Consider the following 23,960-nt stretch of genomic DNA (forward strand, 5'->3'; position numbering starts at 1 on the left):
CAAATGATACACATAATAATTCACCCAATCTTAAGAAAAACAGCAACAAAGTCACAATGAGTAGGACCCAACCCCTTCTATAATTATCAAACCCCAGATCCCATTTCACAGAGTCACTCAAATAACCACATTCCCCTTCTCTTCTCAGAGGCTACTAACAGTAGAAAACCCTAAGAACTAAGAAAAGGAGCAACCTTGAACTGAAACATGACAACAACCTACGGCACGATTCCGACCACGGGGCCTCCGAACCTGGAATACATATCGCGTGCCAAGCAGCGGATCAAGGCGGGGTTGGGGACGCGGCGGCCGTGGAAGGCCATGCTGAACTTCCGCTCGCTGAAGGTCCCCGGCGGCGGCGCGGCGGAGGCGCTGTCGCGCGTGGCGGTGAACGTGTCGTACTTCCGCATGAACTACGCGATGGTGGCGCTGCTGATTCTCTTCCTGAGCCTCCTCTGGCACCCCATCTCGCTCATCGTCTTCCTCCTCCTCATGGCGGCGTGGCTCTTCCTCTACTTCCTCCGCGACGAGCCCCTCGTCCTGCTCGGCCACCTCGTCGACGACCGCCTCGTGCTCGTCGCCATGGCCGTTCTCACGGTGGCGCTGCTGCTGCTCACCGACGCCACCGTCAACATTCTCGTGGCCGTGGCGGTCGCCGTCGTGGTGGTGGTGGCGCACGCCGCGTTCCGGAGGACGGAGGACCTGTTCTTGGGGGAAGAGGAAGAAGCTGCTGCTGCGGCCTTGGCTGGTGCTGCTTGATTCTTTGTTTTCTGTATAATTTTTTTTGTTGAATTTGGAGAAAGAAAATGGTTCTTTGATTAGATTTGGTTCAGTTTTATGTTTTGTTGTTGCATATTTTTGGAAGATGATGATGATGATTGCGTCCATTTTTTATTCTCTGTTTTCATAATTTGTTCTAACTTTGTGTTAAATTGGTTTAACTGAAATATGAAATTGGTGTTTGGGAGGGAAATTATGTGGTTGGGTTAAGTTCTTTGAATCAGCTACAAGACAACACTTAAATGAAAGTTTTGACTTTTTTTTTTCCTCAATTATTTTTTCTATTGTTTATTTATTTGTGCAATTTTTTCTTTCTATCAATAAAATATTCAATCAATTCTTTACAATTTTAAAAATCAATGTTACTTTTCAGATGTAATTAAGATTTTCAATTTTAACAATATATTAATGTAACTCTTTTGTTTGTTAAACTGATTAGTATTCACGTTTAGTATTAATTAATTACTATAATTTTGTAAACTTAGAAAATAATTTATTTTATTTGTGTAAGATTCAACTTTAACATATTTATTTGATATATAATTTAATATTGTATTTACCAAGTTAAATTTAATTTATTGTCAATAATAAACTCGTAGATGCAACAAAGATATGAAATATTAAAATAAAATAATCATTACAACATTGGTATAAAATGAAAATTTTGAGAGATTGGTGTTAAAATGGTCTGAAAAAAAAAGGAGGTATCATTATTGATACTTATAACTCCATCAACAATGAAGTTGATATTTGCAGTATGCTATCAAATAGATTCTTTTAAGACGATGATGAGATGTAAGTGTTTGAATTCAACATTACAAAAATATCCACTTCCATACAAGGTGGAAAGTCTTTTTTTTTAGAATATTGTAAAAAATTGATAGAAGAACTTCAAGAATTAGATTAAGATAAAATGGTCATGAAGTTCTTTGAGATATTATTCCATACTAGAAGTCAATTCAACACATGAGAATCAACACATATTATTATTTTTTTATTATTATAAGCTAGAGTGAAATAAACAATTTAAAATGTGGTCATGACATTAAAGTGATGATACATTCGGTTTATATATTTTCATAGGGATTATCATTATTTAAAGATTGTGGTTAACATTAGTCTTTACACATATAAATTATTTGACATCACTTTAAATCCAAAATCTTAAAACAATCTGGTTATGAGTCTTTCATCTTATATAATATTTAACTTTGTCTTTTTTATCCAATATGTGATTTTAACTCACACTTAGATTATTCTCAACAATCTCTCCTTAATGGTGAGTTTTTTTTCTTTTTCATATGATATATTTTCCTTCAGGTGTATGATAATTCTTTTTGTGATGGTTATATTGTCAATCACCCGAATAGTATTTTTTTTTGTTATTTTTATGTGATCAGTCATTCAGAACCATTAGCTCTAATACCATTGATGAGTTTATATATTTTTTCATATTTTCATATGGTTTGGTTATAGTTATTGACAAATTGTGATTCTAGATATATATAACATTAGTCTTTACACATACAAGTTATTTGACACTACTTTTAACTAAAAATTTTAAGACAATAAAGTTATAGTTATTTCATTTTATATAGTATTTAACTTTATTTTTTTCTATTCGATAAGACTGTGATTCACATTTAAATTATTCCAAACATTATCATACTAAATTTAAGTGTTTTTAAATAAGTGTGTATTAACTCAAATGGAAAGTCTGTGATGTTTGTGTTTTATTTTGATCTTGTTAATTTATAGTCACAAAACTTTTTACTTGTAACCAAAATTAACATTCATAGAGCGATATTATATTTGGTTACAAACTTAAATCGGTCATCAATCAAGTAATTTGATCTAAAAATATATTTTTATTTAAAAAGCAAAATATAAAAATATGCAAGTTGAAGAAATATTGTGTGTTCATTATGTAGTAAATAATTTTGTTAGTATATATTGAGAGAAGATGTGTATATATGGAGTAAATCATTAAAAAGAGAGTATTTTACTAAAATTGTGAAACAATAGATATTATTTTAGGAATTTCAATTCATTCTATTGTATTTTTAAATCCTCAAACTTTATTCTAAGGAGAATTACTAACTAAATGTATAATTAATAAATCAATTTGCTTCAAATATTTTAATTAAGCAGCAAAGAGCTTGAATATTAATTTTTGAAGATAATAAACATTGGAGAAAGAGAAGTACACAGAGCAACACACTGACACTTTTCGTTTCCCTTTCCGTTCCGTCCGTATACAACACAAGAGTTACCACCGGCGGTTTCTTCCGTCAACATCTTCGCAGATATTTCCCCGGCGTCCACCATTGCCACCGGATACGACGGTGCGTATGGCTCAGCCGCCGTTCGATCCGTACTACCTGTACCAACAAGATGATCGGAGCAACATCAACACGCTCTTCGTGTCGGGGCTCCCGGACGACGTGAAGGCGCGTGAGATTCACAACCTCTTCCGCCGCCGCCCCGGCTTCGACTCTTGCCAACTCAAGTACACCGGCCGCGCCAACCAGGTACCGCCCCTTCTCCCTTTCTTTCTTCTATATTGTTCCTATCTACTCATAACTGATGCATTCGAAGTTGGCTTTCGCGTGAATTTTCTCTGAATAGAATCAAAGTTGGCTTTCTTTTTCAGGTCGTGGCGTTTGCTACGTTTTTCAACCACCAATCGGCAATGGCAGCGCTGCACTCCTTGAATGTGAGTACCTGGTGGCGTGATCGTGATGAACGCTAGGGTTAGGAATTTATCTCGTGTTTGGATAAATTTGTTCATAAAAACCTATTAGAGAAATAAAAATTAAATTCACGTATCCTATTAACTGAAAGAAGTTTATGTAAAAGTTAGTTTGTAGAAGCTCTTTATTTTTAACCTGTTCACAAGCTTTGGGAGAAACTTAATTTATTTTTAATTTCCTGTAAGTGCTTATTGAAAAATTTTAATCAGTGATGATAGCTTGAGTTGATGATTATAAAGTTATTTATTTAATTTTGTTCCTTGGAGTGAACATTTTGGTATGAGCTTCTACTATTTAGACTAAATGTAAATTGCAGTGTGAGCGCATGCATGTAAGGTAGTGGGATTTTTATGAAGTGTGAAAAGAAATTGAGTGTAATTTATTGGGGAGATGTTTTCAGTTTATAGAAATTGGTCTTCTATTGAGTTCTCTTTTGGTTGATGATTCTCACCAGGGTGTGAAATTTGATCCTCAAACTGGATCTGTTTTACATATTGAACTTGCCAGGTCAAACTCCAGGAGAAAGCGAAAACCAGGTATGTATGTGTGTATATTATGCATGCATGACTAGGGATAAATAAAAAGAAGGAATAAAAAAAATGAAATTATCCTCAAGCTATGATGAATGTGTAGCATCTTCATCTAGATATTTACTCATTTTCATTCTGTGTAGCAACTTTTCTTCAATTTCCCCCCAATTTATGTATCTCTTTGAATTCTGGAGGAATTGAGCTTGTTGTACTTTTATGGTTTAAACTTAATGCCTTTTACTGGACTTTTACTTTTCATAGGCGGTGGAGCCTACGTGGTTATAGACAAAAGGAGCAAAGGGGAGCGTGATGTTCAAGGATCATCAAGTGATGATGGTAATGTTACTTTATTGAGTTCAAGGCAAAGTGTGTGTACTGGTTTCTAAAATGTAATCTAGATTGCTGCTATTGTCTTGTTTGCACCCATAATTAAGTGTCCTCTTCATTTAATTTGAATGGGGTGAGTGAGATTAGAAAGGGAAAAGGGGAGAGGTGCAGCACAATCAACTTAGGTTTCATATTCTTGCCCGTCTTGTTTCTGTGTCTCATTCTCATCTGCACATATTTCACATTTAGGTGACAGTGACCCTGATGAACCATCAGACAGTGACGGCAACCATGGTGATATACCAATCATACCAAGGTTGAGAGTACAATAAATTTGAACAACTGTTTAGCTCAGTTCAAAATTTTGCAAATTTTTGTGCAAACAGATTAAAATATACTAGTATTTGAATATTGTAGTGGGACGCCGAGTCTATAATATTCTCTTCTTGTATGCAGTGATGATGCAGCTGTTGGTTCTGGCCATGCTATACCCGTGGTAAGTTCTAGTGAAAAACTTGGAACCCTTCTAGACTTTAGTGGAAACCATTCAATATTGTTGTCTGCTTTAAATGCAGCACATAGAATTCATATCATTTTCTTTTGTCTCAACAAATAGATTAAAATTTGAGTAGTGTGTAAAAGTTGTTGCTTGCTTTTTCCCATCAAGAATTTTTTTGCTATGCAATCTTTTCAAATTGGCTGTAGGAGCAACATGAAAAGGGCAGTGCCGGAGGACTGTGTTCCACTCTATTTATTGCAAATCTTGGCCCAAACTGCACTGAAGATGAATTAAAGCAAGCCTTTTCTGCGTGAGTTGCTCCTTGCTCCTTCTCTCTTGTTGATGAACCTGCTAAGGGCCTCTGGTGTTGTTATTCAGATTGGACCAGTGCTGAGCAAGCTGATTCTTTTTATATCTAGACCGTGCAATGTTTTCCATCTACTTGGTGTTTATCATAAACTTAATGTCTTCACTCCATGATTTCCAGATATGCTGGATTCAACATGGTCAAAATGCGCTCTAGAGGAGGAATGCCAGTTGCATTTGCTGATTTTGAGGTAAGTTAAGGTTCTGGCAGGAAATCGTAGTTGTCATTGTTAAAAAGTGCTCTTCATTGCTTTGCCAACAAAGTATATTTATGCATACCATATCTGTCAAGAGAATGCTGGCAACACTTGTTATTTGATTGACAAAAATTATTGGAAATAACAAATTTTTGTGGGCTTCACTTGTTATTTAATGATTATTTCTCTTAATTTTGTAATTTTAAATTAATCTTAACCAATAATAGTGTGGTAGAAAAGATGTGTTAACTAGTGTGGCTCTAGCACAGTTTATCTTTGAAATAACCTTGCTCTGGATTTTTACCCGTCATAGATTATCTTGTCGACCTTCCATCTTTTGACAGGAAATTGATCAAGCTGCTAAGGTCGTGGAGGAGCTTCAAGGAAGCTTGCTTCCATCATCAGATCGGGGTGGCATGCACATAGAGTAATCTCTAACCTAACGACTTCTATTAATTTTTATTCTGCTTTGATTGGATGTTTCATCTTTCTAATTTACTCTCTTCTTTTTTTATCTGTGCTCTCTAGATACGCAAGGTCTAAAATGAGGAAGCATTAGGAAAAAAATTGGAGGTAAAACAGCTACGGGATAATTTGGTTTTAGATATAAAGTAGTTGCAACATGTTAAAGGAACAATAAGAATGGACATTCCTTTAGTTATGCTTCAAATCATGTAATGAGTTGGAACGTTGGTATAGAAGCTTGAAAACATGTTAATCATCATGCATTGAGATAATCAATCATTACATCCAAGTACTTGTCCCTTTTGAAACTCGAAACTCCTATCATGAATTTTGTTCTTGTGGTCGTGGATTGGACATTGAAAGAGAGACAATGAAAGAAAATTAGTGATAGATAAATGTTTTTGGTTGAACTTCCGAGTTTTAGGAACAACTATATTTTTATTATGAAAAATGTAAACCACATCAGCAGTAATGCTAACAAACTACACTTCATGTTCTGTTTAGATTCTTAATTATGTTTCTGAAATTTTTCTTTACGACAGTAAATAGAAAATACTAATACCAAATTCATAAAAAAAATAGAAGCCAAAAATGCAAGGTTGTTTGTCTTCTTTGCTTTTCTTTGTAATAAATAATAAATGTTTTACAATAATCTGTTTAAAAGAAAAAAGTGCCCAAGAAACATGAAACAATGATTCATATTTTAATTTGGGAACAGCACCACAAATTTTACGTGTATGTCCAATCTAAGTACACAACATAACTTTTAGAATGACAACTTAAGTGATGAATTCATCTGGTATCAATGTTCTCTTAACTCAGATCTTCAATTGCTGGAATCCTATTAATTGAAAAAAAAAACGTTGTAAAATGACAAACCAAACTTTACCGTTGCAATTGTTTTTGAACACTAGATAATTATTTTCAATTCAACTTCCATCTGAAGGGAATGCTATCCATTGAAGGAAAAAGTTTTCCAATGCTATCGTACAGTATTGAATTTCGACTGCATGCATAATAAATTCCTTTCGAACTGCAGGTGATCGTGTTTGTATTATTTACTTGCTCAGAAGCAAAACCAATTTCAGAAATACTAAATTAATTATATACAAGTTTTAAACACGTGTTAATTAAAAAAAAACAAGGAATATATTATCTCACGAATTTTCACGCCACAATATGATGTGAAAATGTAGTACCTATACCCTTGACAACATCCAGACTTGGTACACCATAATTTATAAAGAAAAACAAAGTTGTGAATAAACATTGGCGGGCATGTGAAGAGCAACATCGAGAAACTGAAGTTATCAGAGTAGATCAATTTTACCGCTCTCCACAAGTGCTTTTATTGATCTGTAACATATGAAATGGAGGACACCTGGCTCCATCTCAAACAGCTTCGACCTGCCAGATAAATTGATTTATTTTTTAACCTTTTAAAACGAGCAAAATAAATTATTACAAGAATACAAAAATTGCCTGTCATCAGCAGGTCCATCTTCGAGTTGAATGCCCGTGAGATACTCTTTACTTCTACATAAAACAAATGTATCTAGTTGTGGTTCTGGCACTGAAAACACACAAACAAAATATTTTGTCACGGTCGTGAGGACACAAACTTCAAGAAAATAACATATGGTAAACTAAGAACCAAAGTATGATTTGATGTAAAGACAATGATAATATGACTCTCATTTTTTATTCTTTGAGTAGATTATTAATTAATGTGTCACTATCTTTTTCTTAAAAGAATCAATAACTGATACTAAGCCTCGTCAGAGAGTAAAAGATAAAAGTAAAAAATGAAAGACAAAGTATAATTTTCCTTTAATCTGGATCCCAGACAATCAAAGACATCATTTAGCAGAAGGGAAAAACATAAGTGGGGAAGATGACAGAGAAACCCCTCAAAATCTAACTCGGTTCTTCCCGGAAAAGAATCCACAATTACTGATATGCACAAAGGATAGAAAAAATAAAGCGGAACTCACTCAACCAGGCTCCTACCAAGTGGATTTAAACATGTGACTTGACCTCCAAGTCACAAGGTTGGTTGTCATCAAACTTACCTAGAACCATCCAATATGATACTAAATTGTGTGTGCGATTTTGTGAGTAAGAGAAAAAAAAAATATAATAGCTATCTATAATGAAGTACAACTCAATGTAACATTACAAAGTTTGGAAACTATAGCAATCAATCCCAAGAGACAATGGCGGAATCATGGAATTAATCCTGAACGATAGTCTAAAATACGGTAAGTATTTCTAGATATTTCATATACTCTAACACTAAGGGTGCACAATACAAGAGTTTCAAGAACTTCAAAAACTAATTTTCCGTCAAAAAATGCGAAGATTAGTGCCCAAAATCTTATTTTAGAAAGCTGGATACTGCAAGAAAAAGCTAGAAGCATGAAGGCCAGATCATTCAGAAAACTACTACAGAACTCATCGTCAGACTTTTCATGTAACTGACAAGGTATGAAAGTTAACTTCATTATAGACTGGTGAGTTTTAGGCAGAGCCAATTTGATTACTCTTAAAGACACACAATGGAGAATGACGCAATGAAACAAAATAACCTAAAGTGTCTTCTAAGTTCTAGGGATGATAAATTACCCATGTCCTCCTCTTCACTTATTACAGATTGCTTAAGCACAGACTGATAATTTTCTGGCAGCTTCGACAGAACAGTCTCCTCTAGATGTTGGTTTAGGTCACTTGTACACCTGCAACAAGAAAACCATATTCAAAACCCACAATGAGAATGCTTTAATGCTATCAGTTAAAACACATTGCTAGTCAGAAAACAATTCGTCAAACAATCAAAAATAACGGATAGACTTACGTTCTGGCGAAATCTCTCTCGTCTTTGGATAGCCTGTTCCAAAGTTCTTCGGTTTTTAGGATGTGAAACATGTATTTTTCAATCTACAATAGAAACATGGTTATGAAAATAAAAAACAAAAATATTCAATGAACGGAGAAATTGGTGAAGTTAATTCCCAGTTTGGCCAGTATTCAAATTAGTTCAGCAACTACCTCCCACCCTAATTGTTTTAACCCATTGTACGCAGGTACTAAAAATGCAAGCTGCAAAACTATTAGGGAAACAAATATCCCTCAAAATTTTCATCTGGATTATGTTTGGTTTAACCTTTCATAAATATTCTTAAGAGAAGAAAAAAGTGAAACAAGTTTCTTCATAAGCTAAAACTAACTTAAAAATAAGTTAAAAATCTAAATTTAGAGAAAATAATGAGAGAATTTGCATAAATTAACTTAATTTTAATTTACAGACAAATTTAATTCTTTTTTCCTTCTAAAAGTGTCTATAGAAGTTAATCCAAACATTTCTCTAGAGCAATGTTCCTAATGTTCCTATTGTCACTGCTAATACTTGAAAGGAATTTTGTCCATACATTTCTCCAGTGTTTATATAAATTTGTCCACAATTTTCCACAACTTGAAGGAATTGAGAATTAACAGGCATAATAACACAGAAGGTGGCTACCTTCTGGATGCGGATGCGGAGATAGGATCTCAACAGAAAGAGGGTTCTGTCCAAGTCCATCTGATACAGAGACACTGAGAGAGGATCATTCCCGACACTGGATTTCTCCTCCACTGTTTCCTCCTGCACAAACAGAAACAAACAAACGAATTAAAAATTGGAGGCAAGAGAAGATTGGTTAGGGTTTGAGGTATGAGAAGTTGCGTACCATGAGTTCAATCTGTTCCTTGACGCGGGAAATCAAATGGGATTCGTATCGGAGAATCTCCGGCGCCGCCTTCTCGTTACGCCATGCTCGCTTGAGAAGCTCCACATCGGTGGTTGCAATCAAGGAAGCGTAATCGTCGTCCAGTGACGCCTCTTCTGCACCAGAGCTTGAAGCCATTGATTCTTCGATTCAAGGGTTTGCTTTTTCTTTTGCTTTAACCTTCCAACAATAAATTGGCGCCAAATCCCAAATGAGAGAGATAGAGAGCGGGAGTGTCCATCACGTGCCCATGCAGGTGCATGTCAATCACGCACAGTTCAATTTTTACATTTTTTTTACTCTTTTTATTATTATTATTATTATTATTATTATTATTGATTATTTAAGAAGAATTAATGCTTGATCTAATTTTGATATTTTATTACTTTTTTCATCTAAAAAAATTCAATTAAGTTTTATTTTAGTACGTAGGTTAAATGACGAATATTTCCTTAGAGTTTTTGATTATAATAGAATATTTTAGAATATAAAAGAATTTTAATTTTAATTTATTTAATTAAAAACTAATTAATAAAAATACTAATCATTTTAGTTAAGTGTGTGACATCACCGAAATAATGTGGCACAGACTCCACCACATCCACATTCTCTTGAAAACCCCCTCGCAAAAAAATTTTGCAACTTATTTATACCAGAAAACAAAGTTAAGTTCAAAATTGTTCACTTTTTTTTTTTCTAGAAATGTATTTAACCATGCAAAATAGTTAAATAAATTAAAACAAGGGATATAATTAGTTTCAAAGGAGATATATCTAATAGTAACATTTAAATACATTCATGATGGGAATTTAACTTAGAGTCTAAGTTAAACATCGTATCAGGATTAAGTTTATAAATTTATTATTTTAAAATTTTTAGTTAAGAGTGGTGTAAATTTTTTATATAAATTGAATCCATACTTAGTGATACTAAATTTTTTTTTTGGTGATTTCTTTTGAAAAATCATCAATTCGTGCATAAAGAAGAGATAGTTCATGGTTGCTACGTCCTGAAGCAACCTCCTCTGCCCCTTCGACGGATTACCACTGGCATTGGGAATGACCAAGAGGATATTTATTGCGTGTGATGTTACATAGTACTGTGAACTAAAGCATATAAATTGACCTTAACTATTGATAATATCAAGAAAATACTATGTTCATGAATTACGCAAAGTATTAATGGTTATTAAAAAAAAATTACGTACAAAATATTAATTATACATATTGGGCCCATATGAATGAGGATCAATGAGCATCTTATCGACTTCGTGATCCACCCTCGAAATGTACCAAATTGAAAATAATACATTTTGTTGGTACTCACAGTTTACAAGATAGTTGTGTACAAATTTACACAGCATTGCATTGATCTATCGGAAGAATCAAAGGTGTGGGTTCTGTAAAGTTTTTTGGTGATGTTGATATACACGGACAAGACTGAGACAGAGTCACCCTCGGGATAAGGTGTGGACTCCCTTTGCTTGTAACTTGCCTATACAAAACCGGAAAACAGGACACTTGACATGTCTCTTGATCCTACAATGTCTGCACCACACAGCCCTGTCCCCATCATCCAACCAATATATTTTGCTTTAGATGTTACAAAAGTCAAGAATTCATCAAAAAATAAATAAAAACTTGTCATAATCAACCAACCAAGGTGTTTGTTTGATTTTGCATCCTTCAGTGTTGAAAATTGGAACACAAATTATCACAAATCCCATTTCACCCTTCTGTAAGGCTTAAAAAGTTAACTGATGTGACTACCATTATCATGATTGCTGGTTCACATGACAGTCTCAGACCACCAAGTTTGTTCATTTTTCAATGCATGCAAGTCCATGCAAAAACATTGGAACAAGAGAGAAAGAAATCATGTGGGAGAGAGATAGAGATTATTAAATGGTCCATGACTTCCATTAGTTCAGATATTTCTAATCAATTTTTACTGAAATTGTAATGGTTTTTGGATCATATAATATAATATAAAAGATCAGAGAGAGAGATTTAAAGAGTGATGAAGATAGTAGACAGCAGCACTAACTCTATCAAGGTCACTGAGGCACTAACTTACAGGATTTCCTGAAAATTCTTCAAAAGCTTCTATATTTACCTATCCTACTTTCACTCTGCTATACAAATGCAAAATTAGATCCCATTGCACAAGAAAAAAGGAATAAAAAACTAACAAAATAGGTGGAGAACAAGCATGTTCTATATATTTAGCATAACAAGAACGCAATCTTCTTCATCAATCAATTCAAATGTCATCTTCACATGAGGCCCTTCTAGCCTTGTCCCTATCACCCCAGTAGGAAGGCTTGTACTTTTCAAGGGATAGCTTCCCACTGAAGGACTCCAGAGTCTCTTCTAAAAGGGGACCACTATAATGGTGCTGCCTTTGCAATGGCTCTGACCACAGTCTACCACTTCGGTTTCCTGCATCATAGCCTGGAGTGGAGATGTAATTTGTGTCCATCACCATGTCACCCTCTAGTATTCGCAGAACCTTCAATAAACAACCACAAGTATCACAAAACTTGCCTTTTAGTATTTCAGTGAAGAATGGATCAATTTTAGGAACTTAGGAAAGTTGACAAGTGCATTGCATGCATGCATGTGAGGAATTACTATACAAGCTTCCTGATATTTTGGAAAACATGTTCTGATTCTTCAGAGTTCTGCTTAACTTGATAAAGTTCTAAGAACTATATGCCATTGTGAGTTTTTTTCATCAAGCAAAGTTTGGCAAAAGAACAAAAGGGCTTAAAACTTCCTTTACCTGTGACATGCGTGGTCTACATTGAGGATCTCGCTGAATGCATAATGAGGCAGCATGGAGCATGCAATACACCTCATTTTCAGAATAGTGGTTACCAAGTCTTGGATCAATCAGTTCCTCGGTTGCATAATCTTCTAAGAGAGGTCGTGCCTGTTTAATATCCAAAAGTTTACACAATCAGACAAAGGCTAACATAAACAACAACAGAAATTCAAACTTTTATAGACTTGGAGTGTCATGTTTCACTTGAGAGTTACTATTTATTCTTGAAATGGTGCCAACATCCAACAATCCAAAAGTTTATGAAGTTAGACATTCTCATACTCTAAACTTACCCACTCGGTAAGGCACTGCTGTCCCTTTGGCCTAGTGAGATCCACAGCTTTTCTCCCAGTAACAAGCTCAACTAATACCACCCCAAAGGAATAAACATCAGCTTTTTCAGTGATTTGACCACTTTGAGCATATTCAGGAGCCAAATACCTACACAAAAACGGCATAGTTCAGTTGCAAATTCAGTGATATATATATATGTACAAATTTAACTATGAAACTAAGTCAAAATCCAGACAAAAACTTACCCAAATGTTCCAATCACTCTAGTTTCCACACCTGTGTCTCCATCAGGCTGCCACCTCGCCAGTCCAAAATCACCAACCTTTTTTCATAACATAATTTAGCCCAATTAATAACCTTTGAATTGAAGGATATATTTGATGCACCTCAACACAAACTGTGATATGTAGGAAATTGAAAAATATATTTTTAAGCATTTCACAATTATTTTAATGAACTGAAGAGAGACAGAGAGAGAGAGAAAACTGTAGAGAGATGAATATTCAATAATAAAGTACTGGTGTCTTTCAATATGTAAACTATGACACGGCATTGTACAGAGGAAGCAAAGCAGTACCCTACCAGAGGTTCAAAATCGTGAGTTATGAGAATGTTGTTTGGCCTCATATCACGGTGGATAATGCAACCAACTCTGCACTCTTCATGAAGATATCGTAATCCACGAGCTGCACCAACAGCAATTTTTTGCCGTGCAGACCACTCTAATGGATCCTTTTGTCGCCCTGAAATATTCTTAAGCATTATTAAATCAATTTATAATCAAGTCACCATGTTCATATCACTGAATGTAACATGAAAACATCATGATGTTAACATATACTATGCATAAATGTAGCCCTTTTAAAGACAAAAAAGAAAATGATAGTTGGCGTATCCATTTATAAGCCAAAAATATGATTTTTATATTAACTAATACCATTTTAAAGTTATTTACTGACACTTAATTGACAGTTTATGGACATCATCGCATGCAGAATGTTTTCTTCGCCAAGTTCAAGCTAATTCAAAATAGGAAAAAGGTTATTTCTATCATGAGAAAATTTGGTATAGGAGCAAGAGAAATCACCATATAAATGAGAATCCAATGATCCGTTGCATATGTACTCATAAACCAGTAGCCTTCTCTTATCCTCTATACAGAACCCAATGAGCATAACAACATTCCGGTGTTGAGCACAGCTCAGGACTTCCACCTCTGAACAAAATTCAAGATCACCTTGAGAACTAGCTAATTTATGTTGCTTCACAGCAATGACTTGTCCTTCTGGTAGAACCCCTCTATGAACAGATCCAAACCCTCCTTCAGCCAGGAAGTTGGCCTGCGAAAAACCGCCTGTAGCAAGTTCTAACTCAGCATAGCTGAACCATCTTGGAGGTTTTCCAAAAACAGGTGCTTTGTGTTGACATATTGAACACAGTGGAGGAGGACCAGGTGGGGCATTTCCAGATAATGCTATTGCTTCTCTTAAATTTCCACTGAAATCCATGTCATTCCTATAGGTTGAGATTTCAAATCCAGCTCCTCTATCAAGCCTAGAATACTTATCTAGGAAAGCTCTGGTTGTAGAAGCTTGAGGCATACCATGAGTTGTCTCTGATCTCTCTTCATTGCGTTGTGATGATTGTTGATGCAAAAGCAATTCTGTGATCCATGGTTGGTATCTCATGCTTGCTGAAGATGTGGACAGACTTTCACTTTCAGTTTCTGAATTAGTATCACAAAGCTCTTGACTTTCTAGGATAGTTTCCTCCTTTTTGGACTCACCATTCGTCTCTGAGATGAAGAATGGTGAAGTTCCCGGATCAGAGCTTGACACTGATGAAGTACCAGCTTCAGTTGCAGTGAATGGTGTCCCTAGCTCAGGGCTGCTAGATGGAGTTACAGCAGGTCCTTTGATAGAATTTAAGGAATCAAGCTTTATTTTGCTTCGCTTTTCAGACATGTCATCTTGCTCAGGAGGTGATGGACCTGCTTCTTCAACATCCTTCTTCGGAGGTCCAATCAAATTCAACCGCAGTACTTTTGGTTGAGAACGCTTCATAACCACGATGTTACACTGTAGTTCTTCCATGCATCGCTTTTCTTCATGCTTGAGCTGTCTGCAAAGAAGGCAACAACACAAACTCAATTACAATCACCAAAAATGTAGATATCATCAGGTTTAATGGTTACAATAGCATGCTTCTCAACGAGGAAAAGATATAAGAGAGAGTACTTGTCTAACACGACCCAATTGGCTTGTGCTTTTTTGGCTTCTGCTGCCACTGCTCCACAAGGTGATCCAGAAACAATTTTAATCCTGACATTGATCTGCAGAGAAAAGAGTGGAATGAGAATTCGACCTCAACATTCAATTTGCATGAACCTTGCATACAACAAGGCTACTAACCTTGTTTGGATCATAGACATTATGGAGTTGAAGAATCATCTGAGAGCAAGAATCAGTGATATCACTCTTCTGCTCTGATATTGTTCCTGGAGGGTACTTCTTAATACCACTGGCACAGTCACCAGCAAATCTCGGAAACCCCCATAATCTTCTGCCTGCATATGAGTAGAATAACAGTCATTTACACATAATAGCATGGTCAAGGTTCAAAGTCCCACAAAAGGAACACCAACATAGTTTAAGAATGCACTCATTATTTCCTGTCACACACTGCAGTGACATAATTTCAAAATGAAAAACCACAGAAACCACTGACCATGTCACATACTCGCATCTGAATCAATGGAATCAAATCCCCCTTTTTCCAATTTGCCAGAGAAACAATATCCACCCAGAAAAAGAAGCACAAAAGTAGATCAAATTCAGGCGAAAAAGGAATCACAATCACCTGAACTTTGTGAAGGCACAACCACTAGCAGTGTAATGCAATCCCCAGGTTGAACAACATGGGTCAGGGACCAAACAAGAGCAGTTTTTGGAATTTCTTTTGATGCCTTAACGGCAACAATGACCTTCTCAGCACCATCGGAACCTTTCTCTTGCTTCCCCCGCTTCTGTTGCTCTCGACTCATCAGTACCAACAACAATGCCTCAAGAACTTCCTTGCTCAAAAGATTCAACTCTCAACAACCATCCAAAGCATATGTGTTGGCAATTTCTACATAGGAGAAAGTGAAACACGAGGAGACGTTCAGTGTCATATATATCAATCATTAGCCTGCCCCACCACAACAATTATAATTTATCTTATCACCAACATGCTTGTACATTCCACGGGGTAATAAAAGAGACAAATTCTTATAACCAAATTCAAACCATTTGTATTTTTGTAGCAGTATCACACACTCAAAAGTAAAAACCTTCCCCAACGTTCACAGAATCTTGGTTTTTTTTTTTTCAAGTACGTTCCTAAAGTAGTATAAAATCCGGGAAGAATCAGATACCCTTTTGTGGATCAGAAAGCAAGAAGCAAGAGGTTGAGGGTGCAGCAGCCTCCAGTTCAAAATGCAAAATGCACTTCAAGCTTTCTAACCTCCAACAAGATTCAAAACAGTGAAAGATAGCATAGCATAGCACACTGCTTGATGAGAGATTTGAAAGGAGGCCCTTCACTCCACTAGCTGTTGTGCTTTTTGTACCTTCAAACAACCTATCAAGTCAAAATAGTCGAAAAGAAGCTGCTTCAGAAAAGGTAAAGGGGAGTGTGATTTGGATCCAACTATTTGGCTCTACTATCGAAAACATTTAGAAGGAAGCCTCCACATAAGATTCCTCTGCATAAATAGTATATTGTCCTTCCTTCTTCATCAGAAAACAAAACAATCCAACCCAATCTCCCCTGAACCTCAGAGACACATAAAAATGACTTCAGATATAGGTCTTTCAGCTCTCTTTCTCTGTGAAATTTCACCCTCAGTTTTCACCCTGCATAGTCCCAGATTCAATGTACATCAGACAAATAATAATAATAATAATATCGCAGAGTTAGGTGTGTGAAGAAGAATCGCAAATAAATAAATATATATATATATATATATATAAATATATAACTACATGTATGTACAAAAATACGATATGATTTACTAATAACTTGCAACCGCCATTTTGTTGGTTTAGAAGGTCAAAAGCATCATTGGAGACAAGGAAAAGGGAAAGCCGGAATAAGATCCAGTCCAAAACTTCATTTTCTTTAATACATTTATTTATATTATATCCTTCCATCAAACAACCCTTGTGGACAAATGAACATCCAGCGAAAAAACAAGAAGAAGGAATATCACACTTCTTTTTTCAAAAAAAAAAAATTGTTTTTTTGCTTACAATTATTGTCTTCAGATTCTCTAAAAATCGATTTCCAGCGAAAACACACGCCTGAACAACCAACTTCAATCAAAATTACTCTTCTCCGATCAAATATGAAAATGAGTCACTCACAGAGAAACACCCAAAAACGAAACAAAGCCCGAAACTTTATCAACAGTTAAGTCAACCCAGAAAGAGAAACCAGTGTTGGTTGAGACTTCAGAGATAGAATGAGTAAAAAGGAGTGCAAAATGGTTTCTGGGTAAGAAGAAAGATATCAGTCCTGTTGCAAGTGACCAATGGAATTCTAGACGGAAAAAATAGATATTAATATAATAAAGGTTATTTATTGTAATTGTTTTACTCACTGTAGTAATTTTCTTAAGTTTTTTCAACAGCTCCTGATTTCAAGCTTTAAAAAGTTTAAAACATTATGTCACAGTAATTTTATGGTACCTCTAAATAGTATATTTTTATCATAGCATAAATAATGAGAATAAAATCAAATAGACTAAAACTTAAACTGAGAATAATTTACATTAGACTTTCACTCATTTTCACTGTTATAATCACACACTTTCATGTACAGAATTCTGTGCTAACTATTTAAGATTAAATATGGTTTCTTATCAGTTTAAACTTAAACATATGGAGAATGCAAAGTCTGATATAACTCATTGATATTATTTTCCTTTTGAAGAGAAAAGATAAAGGTGTTCCTCCTTGGTTTGATTTACATAGTACATAGTAAGGTGAAATGCAGAAAGACAAGACACTTATCTTCTATCAGTTTTTGATTTTTGCAGTAAAATCACCTTCGAGGGGTGGTCTGGTTTGGATATAAAAACACCTCCTTTTTTTCTCTTAATTTCGGATATACCCCTAAGTTTTGTTCATATACATAGCATTGAACTTGTGAATGTGGGAACTTTAATTTTGAAAGTTGAATCATGCGCGGGATGTTACAGAAAATAGCATGAAAATCTGTAAGAGGTTGCTCTGTTCTGAGTGATGGTGCATTGATGTTTTCATGACTTATATGTCATTAATAAAGGGACAGTGTCGTGTTATGGTTGTGGTTATTATGACAAACTCAGTGACTTTGGTCACTGACAAATGAAGCAATTTGTTACTTGGAGCAATGGGAAGAGATGGCTTAGATAAGAGTGTGTGGCGGGACCTACATGATCTCTTGTTGTAGTAACAGCATTTGTTTTTTCTCTTCTTAAATTTCAAATTAAAGGGTGCTTGTTTTGTTTTGGTTTGTGGTGATTCGAATGTGCTAAAGTTTGCTTCCTTACTCCTAAAGTTGTGTGCCATTTGGGACCAAAACATTTTGGGAGGGAAACCTAGGTGGTGACATCACCTCAACTAAAATGGAGAATTGTGTTGTGTTTGTGTGTATGCTTTTTAAGGTTGATGATCATAATAATTGGGAATTTGATGAGATCCATTCGTCTCTTCGTCATTATGTAGAGTCCAAAGTTGTTATTATTGTTCCTTTACTTTACAAGATCTCCTTTCATGATTTGGCTTATCATTGGTTTAGGGTTTGAGTAGTTGAAAAACTTTTAGAATGTTGAATTGAATGATGTTAAGATAAAATAAAATTTGGCAGAAACATCACAATAATGTTTTTTTTAAACTATCAAAATAGACAATTTTGAAAAGAATTATAAAAATAAATAAATTGTGTATGATTTAATTGTGAAAGAGTTGGGTTATAATAACATAATTTTAGTTAAGTGGGATAGAGTTTAAGTCTAATTCAATCCGACAAAACTGGTTTGTAAAATGAGATTTGCACTCATTTATATACGAGTTTGAATTCTTTACCAGTTTTTCTCTGTCGTTCATATATTGTGTCTTCAAAATACACCGATGACTATTAATTTTAAAATATATTAGTTATCTTTAGAGTAAAAAAAAATGTATTTTTAATGTTCAGCAGAGGACAATACAAATAATTCAGTAGAAAGACTGGACTCTTTATATACTATGAAATTATCTCATTTATGGTCGATATAAGACTTCAACCGTAAAATTATAATATTTTAACATCACTTAATTATTTTACAAATGTTCATTTCGAAAATTTAGAAAAAAATGCACCACACAATTAAGCTTTGCCAAAACAAGCTGAAATAAAAAAAAAATGGAGCATTTTGATGGGTAATAAAATATTTGCATTAATTAAGAATGGTGTGTGAGAACAGAAATAGAGGAGAGTGGCATGAAGGTAAATTTAAGAAGGTAGTTGTCCTATTCTCTGAACGCATTGAATGTGTTTTGGATTTGGCCATAAATGGCGCAGCGGTTAAACTTTTAAAATGCACCGTCACGTCACCGTTACATTGCATCATTCAATACTAAATATGTCATGGGATCCACTCACCTTCTTTCTTCTTCAATATAACAACAATATCAAATAATTTTTATTTAATAGTTCCTTCAAAAATGGGTAATTAATTGTATGAAAATGTGAATGATTTGTAATGTGGTGAGATGTTATTCTGCACTTGTAGTGTATTTTTAGTGTATGAAAATAAAATTTTATTTGTAGTGTATTTTTTAAAAAGTTTACACAAATGTAAATAAATTTATATTATCATTATCACCACCTAATTGATTTTTAAAGGACTTCATAATTTTTATTGTTAACGGAACGGATAAAATCACAGGGTATATATACACTGACTAAACGACGTCGTGTTAGTATATTTGAATTTTGACACCACGTATCCCGGATCGTGTCCCATGGCTTTCGAACCTACTAAACTTTTTTTATTAAATTTCGATTAAAATAAATAACAAGGGACAGACACTTGGCAAATATAATAATTATTTATATTACCATGATAATTAAAATGTTACCAAACAATCAATAATTATTTTTCAACTTTATAAAGGGTTCTTTTGTACAAAACTTTTATTATTCAGTGTTCTAAAGATATTAACTAAGGAAGTTATAAAATAAAATCATATTCTGGGATCAGGAATGATTGTACAAGAAAATGTTTTTTTGTTAATCATAAATTGTCATGTATGATTTTATTAGTAATAACTTTTAAAAATTAATCAAAAATGAAAAAAAAAATTGTATCAGTGAAAGAAACTCATATATTAACAGTAAATTGAATAAAAAAACAATTATAACTTTATATGACTGGAGCTTAAGAATGTTGACGTTTGACTGGTGCAACGTATTGCACATAAATGAACATTCAAAATGGTTAGTGTTAGTCAACATTTTCAAGCTATTCACAAGACCTTACCATTCTTATATTAATATAAATGAGCATCTTCACTACATTTAATACTAACTAGTGTTTATCACATGATATTTGCATCATGTTGGTTATTATTTTTTATTTATTTAATTTTATGGAACAGTAAATTAGTGGCATACATTCATTAATTAATTTTTAACATTTTTTATCGAATTAACAGATTCTTATATTTTTGGTGAAAAAAATTATTTTGTTGATAAACCAGTTAATTTAACTTTCATTTGTGAAAAATAATATAAGTGATTAACATTGTACTTTAAAGTACAATAGATATAGTTTGATTTCATGTATTTAGATTTTTTGACAGTAAATATAATTTGATTATTTTTGTGAAATATGATTTTTATCATGAATTTAATGTAATTTTTATTTTTATTTTATATTATTTAATTTAATTTTTAATTTTTAATATTTTTTTATATAATGATAAATGATTCATAGATTTGGAAACGTCAGTATAATATATGTCAAAGTTCACAACTTGATTTTATTAAAGATATAAAAATATTATTAGTTATAAGTTTAAGAAATTATGATTAATTTTTAATTTCAAATATGTTCCACCCAACAATAATTAACATTTAATATATAACAATTGTAAGATACAAGAGTTCTTCGATCTACCATTTTTTTTTTCGTTTCATAAAATAATTATACTATTACATTTCAATAATAATTTATTTATTATAATATAATATACTTATATCATTATTTTTGTAAAATATTTGTAATACAAAAATATTTAACAAAATTAATGTAATTAATTATTAGTTTATTAATGGTTAGATTGCATGATTTTACCCTGAAATTCAATTTTGTGATTGATATTTAAAAGTGTTCAAAATATAGTTGATATTATTCCTTGTTTAGAGCAAAATTACAATGAATTTATATATTATATCTTATGTTAAAAAGTTATGAAAGTATTTTATCCGGTTTTAGAACGAAAGGTTTTTTAGTGATAAATAATATAAGAAATTGAATGTAATTTAAATGATAAAGATCAAAATAAATAGTGTTTGAAAATATGTTGAGGTAACAATTGAGGTAGATTCATGTTAAATTTTTTGTTTTATAATTTTAAAAGTCTATTCAAGTGTTAATGGAAATGATGTATTTTAATTGTCTTTTATCTATGCAATATTGCCGGATATCCATAATTGATGACTAGAAAAGTTTTGGTCAATATAAAGAAACATTATAAGGTATTGTCTGTTTTTTATAATAAAACTTTTTTATAGTATTAATATTTTAATCTCAAATAGTCAACATAAAATATTATTTATTTTGAAATATAAAAATTATATTGTTTTATTTTTAAGAAACGTGTCAAATAATTGAAAGAAAAAAATATTTTTAAATTATCGTTGATTTCGAACTTTTAAATAGTATAAAATTCTTGAATATTTCAAAACGGTTAAATTCAAATGAAAATATATTATTTAACTCAGTAATCATTTCAGAAAATGAAAAATATAGTTAATCTATTTCACACCTTAATTTTTCATATATGTAAAATCTTCTGTATATCAAAAAGTAAAAGTATTTTAATTTATTATTTAAATCATTGTTAGATATTTATTTTAATTTTTTTTAGTGATACAATGCAATGATCTAATAGTAATTGAAGTGATGAGTTAAAATGAATAAAAAAAGTTAAAATATCATTATTTTATAAAAAATAAATTAATTATTATTGAGTAAATTGTTTACAAAATAAGGAATCACTGTGTTAACTTGACAAATCCATGAATAATTGGGAAAGAAAAATCATTGTCTGCTGTCGATTTTGTCTTTTGCTTTTACTAGGAACCAGAAAATGATGCAGTTCTATACTTTTTTTTTTGGTTCATTATAGAAGCGTGTTCCATACTCAATGGCATCACACACGATTCAAAAATTCAACTACAAGGAGGTTAATTAATCTTACTCGAGCACCCCACTATGCAATATTAAAAGAAAATAGTGTTGCACACAACCCTAAACTGATATTATAACGTTCTAACATATCTATGATATTGCATCACATTCATCAAATCTTAAACGTATAAACATTAAAAAACTGACCAGAAATTCAATTTCATGAATGTTATTTTATAAGTTAAATTAGTAAGTAAAATGTAGCACTCGTGTTTCTAATCTATATACTATCCATTGTTTGGAAATACTTTCATTATAAAAAAAATTTATTAACAGTCAAGTAATTGTTAGTCATTATATTGATTAATATATATACTAATTTATAAAATAAAAATTATTGATTACTATTATGATTATCATTATGAATAAAAAATTATATAATGATCAAAACCTAAATTATAAAAAGTTATAAATTAATTATTTTGATAGACAAAATCTTGGTAACTAATATATAATGATCAATTTTATTTAATAGTTAAAAACCTTGATAACTAAATTTTTAAAACTTAATTTAGAGATCAATTATAATTTGTTATTTATAATAATCATCAATTATTTTTTATTTTATAAATTAATGTCTTAATTGGTGATTATAATGATTATCAATTTTTCATCGCTGATTATTAATAAAAAAATTTTAATGTTTATTTTTTAACATAATGTTTGCATAAGAAATCAAATAAATGTCGTCATCATAGATATCATAGTTTTAGAATAGGTAAAATAATATTATACTATTTATAATCAATTTCATTTTCTAAATAGAAAAGTTAAAAATATCTGTATAATGATTTTTCTTTCTAAAAAAGTTAGAACAGTTAAACTTTATTCTTCTACATATGTTCAAGTTTATTTTCTCCACTTATTTAAAATAGACCGAGAAATAAATTGAGAATAAAAAAAAAACTTATATAACACAGAAAACCTTTCGTATCAAACACGTCTAAAATCAATATCTTAAGAATATTCGATAATAAATTTATCAATAACTTATTTTAATAAGATTAGTTGAATCGATGATATCACATATTTTATTTCTACACTCAATATTTTGACCTAATTTCCCTTTAAATTTTGTTATTTTTCTTTGTTTATTGATATTTGATTTGGTAGTTCTAAACAGGAAAAATCATAATGATTAGTAAAAAGTCACGATGTTTAAATAAGTGAATTAAGAAAAAAATGTAGATGAAATATTTGGTCAAAAGAAAATATGTTGTTAGTTTGGTAGGACTATATAAAAGAGATTGAATTTCTTTTAGGAATAATAGAAATAAAAATTAAACCTATCAGTAATTTGCATACCGGGTGAACTAATATAGTGAATAATGGATTACTGGTAAAATAAAATATTTGGGAATTTTTTTTAACCTACTCAAAGAAAAACAACTACAATAATTTGAGTACAATGCTTGTTTTCAACAATTTTTTTTTTTCGAAATGTATTAAATTATTTTCGGTTTTGAAAGTGACTTATAACTATTTTATGAAGCCCACTTCACTTACGTGCTTAATCTATGAAATATACTCTAAATCAGTAATAGAAATAAAAATTAAACCTTATAATTATTATTATTATTATTACATTAGAGTTCGAAACTGAACCTTAAAAATGGTGTTCAGAATTATAAATATTAGTCACCAAATTTATCTTCCACATTTAAATTTTTTT

General features: G+C 32.4%; 4 protein-coding genes across 5 annotated transcripts; 2 read left to right on the forward strand and 2 right to left on the reverse strand.

Annotated features, from left to right (window-relative positions):
• On the forward strand, positions 1-1,052 carry LOC114166475 (PRA1 family protein F2-like). The gene has a single exon (XM_028051213.1). It carries the CDS (start codon positions 208-210, stop codon positions 757-759), a length of 552 nt encoding a protein of 183 aa, XP_027907014.1. The 5' UTR covers positions 1-207; the 3' UTR covers positions 760-1,052.
• Positions 1,053-2,964: 1,912 nt separating this feature from the next.
• LOC114166204 lies at positions 2,965-6,307 on the forward strand. Its single transcript, XM_028050896.1, has 10 exons — positions 2,965-3,311; positions 3,434-3,496; positions 3,988-4,069; positions 4,325-4,399; positions 4,640-4,706; positions 4,847-4,886; positions 5,096-5,199; positions 5,377-5,446; positions 5,797-5,879; positions 5,981-6,307. The coding sequence occupies exons 1-10, from the start codon at positions 3,132-3,134 to the stop codon at positions 6,009-6,011; spliced, it is 795 nt and encodes a 264-aa protein (XP_027906697.1). The 5' UTR covers positions 2,965-3,131; the 3' UTR covers positions 6,012-6,307.
• A 740-nt stretch (positions 6,308-7,047) lies between these two features.
• Positions 7,048-9,912, reverse strand: LOC114166545 (DNA replication complex GINS protein SLD5). Its single transcript, XM_028051293.1, has 6 exons — positions 9,646-9,912; positions 9,438-9,560; positions 8,772-8,854; positions 8,543-8,652; positions 7,400-7,490; positions 7,048-7,324 (listed from the first exon to the last, which is right to left on the reverse strand). The coding sequence occupies exons 1-6, from the start codon at positions 9,820-9,822 to the stop codon at positions 7,228-7,230; spliced, it is 681 nt and encodes a 226-aa protein (XP_027907094.1). The 5' UTR covers positions 9,823-9,912; the 3' UTR covers positions 7,048-7,227.
• Positions 9,913-11,635: 1,723 nt separating this feature from the next.
• On the reverse strand, positions 11,636-17,370 carry LOC114166813 (inactive protein kinase SELMODRAFT_444075-like). 2 transcript variants are annotated; one of them, XM_028051652.1, is made up of 11 exons: positions 17,097-17,370; positions 16,220-16,700; positions 15,664-15,933; positions 15,216-15,370; positions 15,042-15,136; positions 13,892-14,925; positions 13,387-13,547; positions 13,050-13,126; positions 12,804-12,951; positions 12,469-12,618; positions 11,636-12,195 (listed from the first exon to the last, which is right to left on the reverse strand). In XM_028051652.1, the coding sequence occupies exons 3-11, from the start codon at positions 15,845-15,847 to the stop codon at positions 11,947-11,949; spliced, it is 2,253 nt and encodes a 750-aa protein (XP_027907453.1). In that variant the 5' UTR covers positions 15,848-15,933; positions 16,220-16,700; positions 17,097-17,370; the 3' UTR covers positions 11,636-11,946. The 2 variants fall into 2 exon arrangements, with proteins under 2 accessions (XP_027907453.1, XP_027907454.1); XM_028051653.1 differs by having other exon boundaries at positions 17,211-17,365.
• Between the last annotated feature and the right edge of the window lie 6,590 nt (positions 17,371-23,960).

The sequence above is a fragment of the Vigna unguiculata genome, chromosome 10 (genome assembly GCF_004118075.2).
Source record: "Vigna unguiculata cultivar IT97K-499-35 chromosome 10, ASM411807v1, whole genome shotgun sequence".
In the NCBI taxonomy this organism is placed as follows: Eukaryota; Viridiplantae; Streptophyta; class Magnoliopsida; order Fabales; family Fabaceae; genus Vigna; species Vigna unguiculata.

Bases quoted from the DNA above. Each gene is read 5' to 3' on its own strand.
- LOC114166204 (XM_028050896.1), top strand. From the start codon at position 3,132: ATGGCTCAGCCGCCGTTCGATCCGTACTACCTGTACCAACAAGATGAT. The intron at 4,070-4,324 runs GTATGTATGTGT...TACTTTTCATAG, and splicing joins CAGGAGAAAGCGAAAACCAG to GCGGTGGAGCCTACGTGGTT. The intron at 4,400-4,639 runs GTAATGTTACTT...TTTCACATTTAG, and splicing joins AGGATCATCAAGTGATGATG to GTGACAGTGACCCTGATGAA.
- LOC114166545 (XM_028051293.1), bottom strand. From the start codon at position 9,822: ATGGCTTCAAGCTCTGGTGCAGAAGAGGCGTCACTGGACGACGATTAC. The intron at 8,855-9,437 runs GTAGCCACCTTC...TTTCTATTGTAG, and splicing joins TCCGCATCCGCATCCAGAAG to ATTGAAAAATACATGTTTCA. The intron at 7,491-8,542 runs GTAATTTATCAT...GTGTGTTTTCAG, and splicing joins AAGTGAAGAGGAGGACATGG to TGCCAGAACCACAACTAGAT.
- LOC114166475 (XM_028051213.1), top strand. From the start codon at position 208: ATGACAACAACCTACGGCACGATTCCGACCACGGGGCCTCCGAACCTG.
- LOC114166813 (XM_028051652.1), bottom strand. From the start codon at position 15,847: ATGAGTCGAGAGCAACAGAAGCGGGGGAAGCAAGAGAAAGGTTCCGAT. The intron at 15,137-15,215 runs GTTAGTAGCCTT...TTTTCTCTGCAG, and splicing joins ATGTCTATGATCCAAACAAG to ATCAATGTCAGGATTAAAAT. The intron at 13,127-13,386 runs GTAGGGTACTGC...TTATGAAAAAAG, and splicing joins CTCACGATTTTGAACCTCTG to GTTGGTGATTTTGGACTGGC.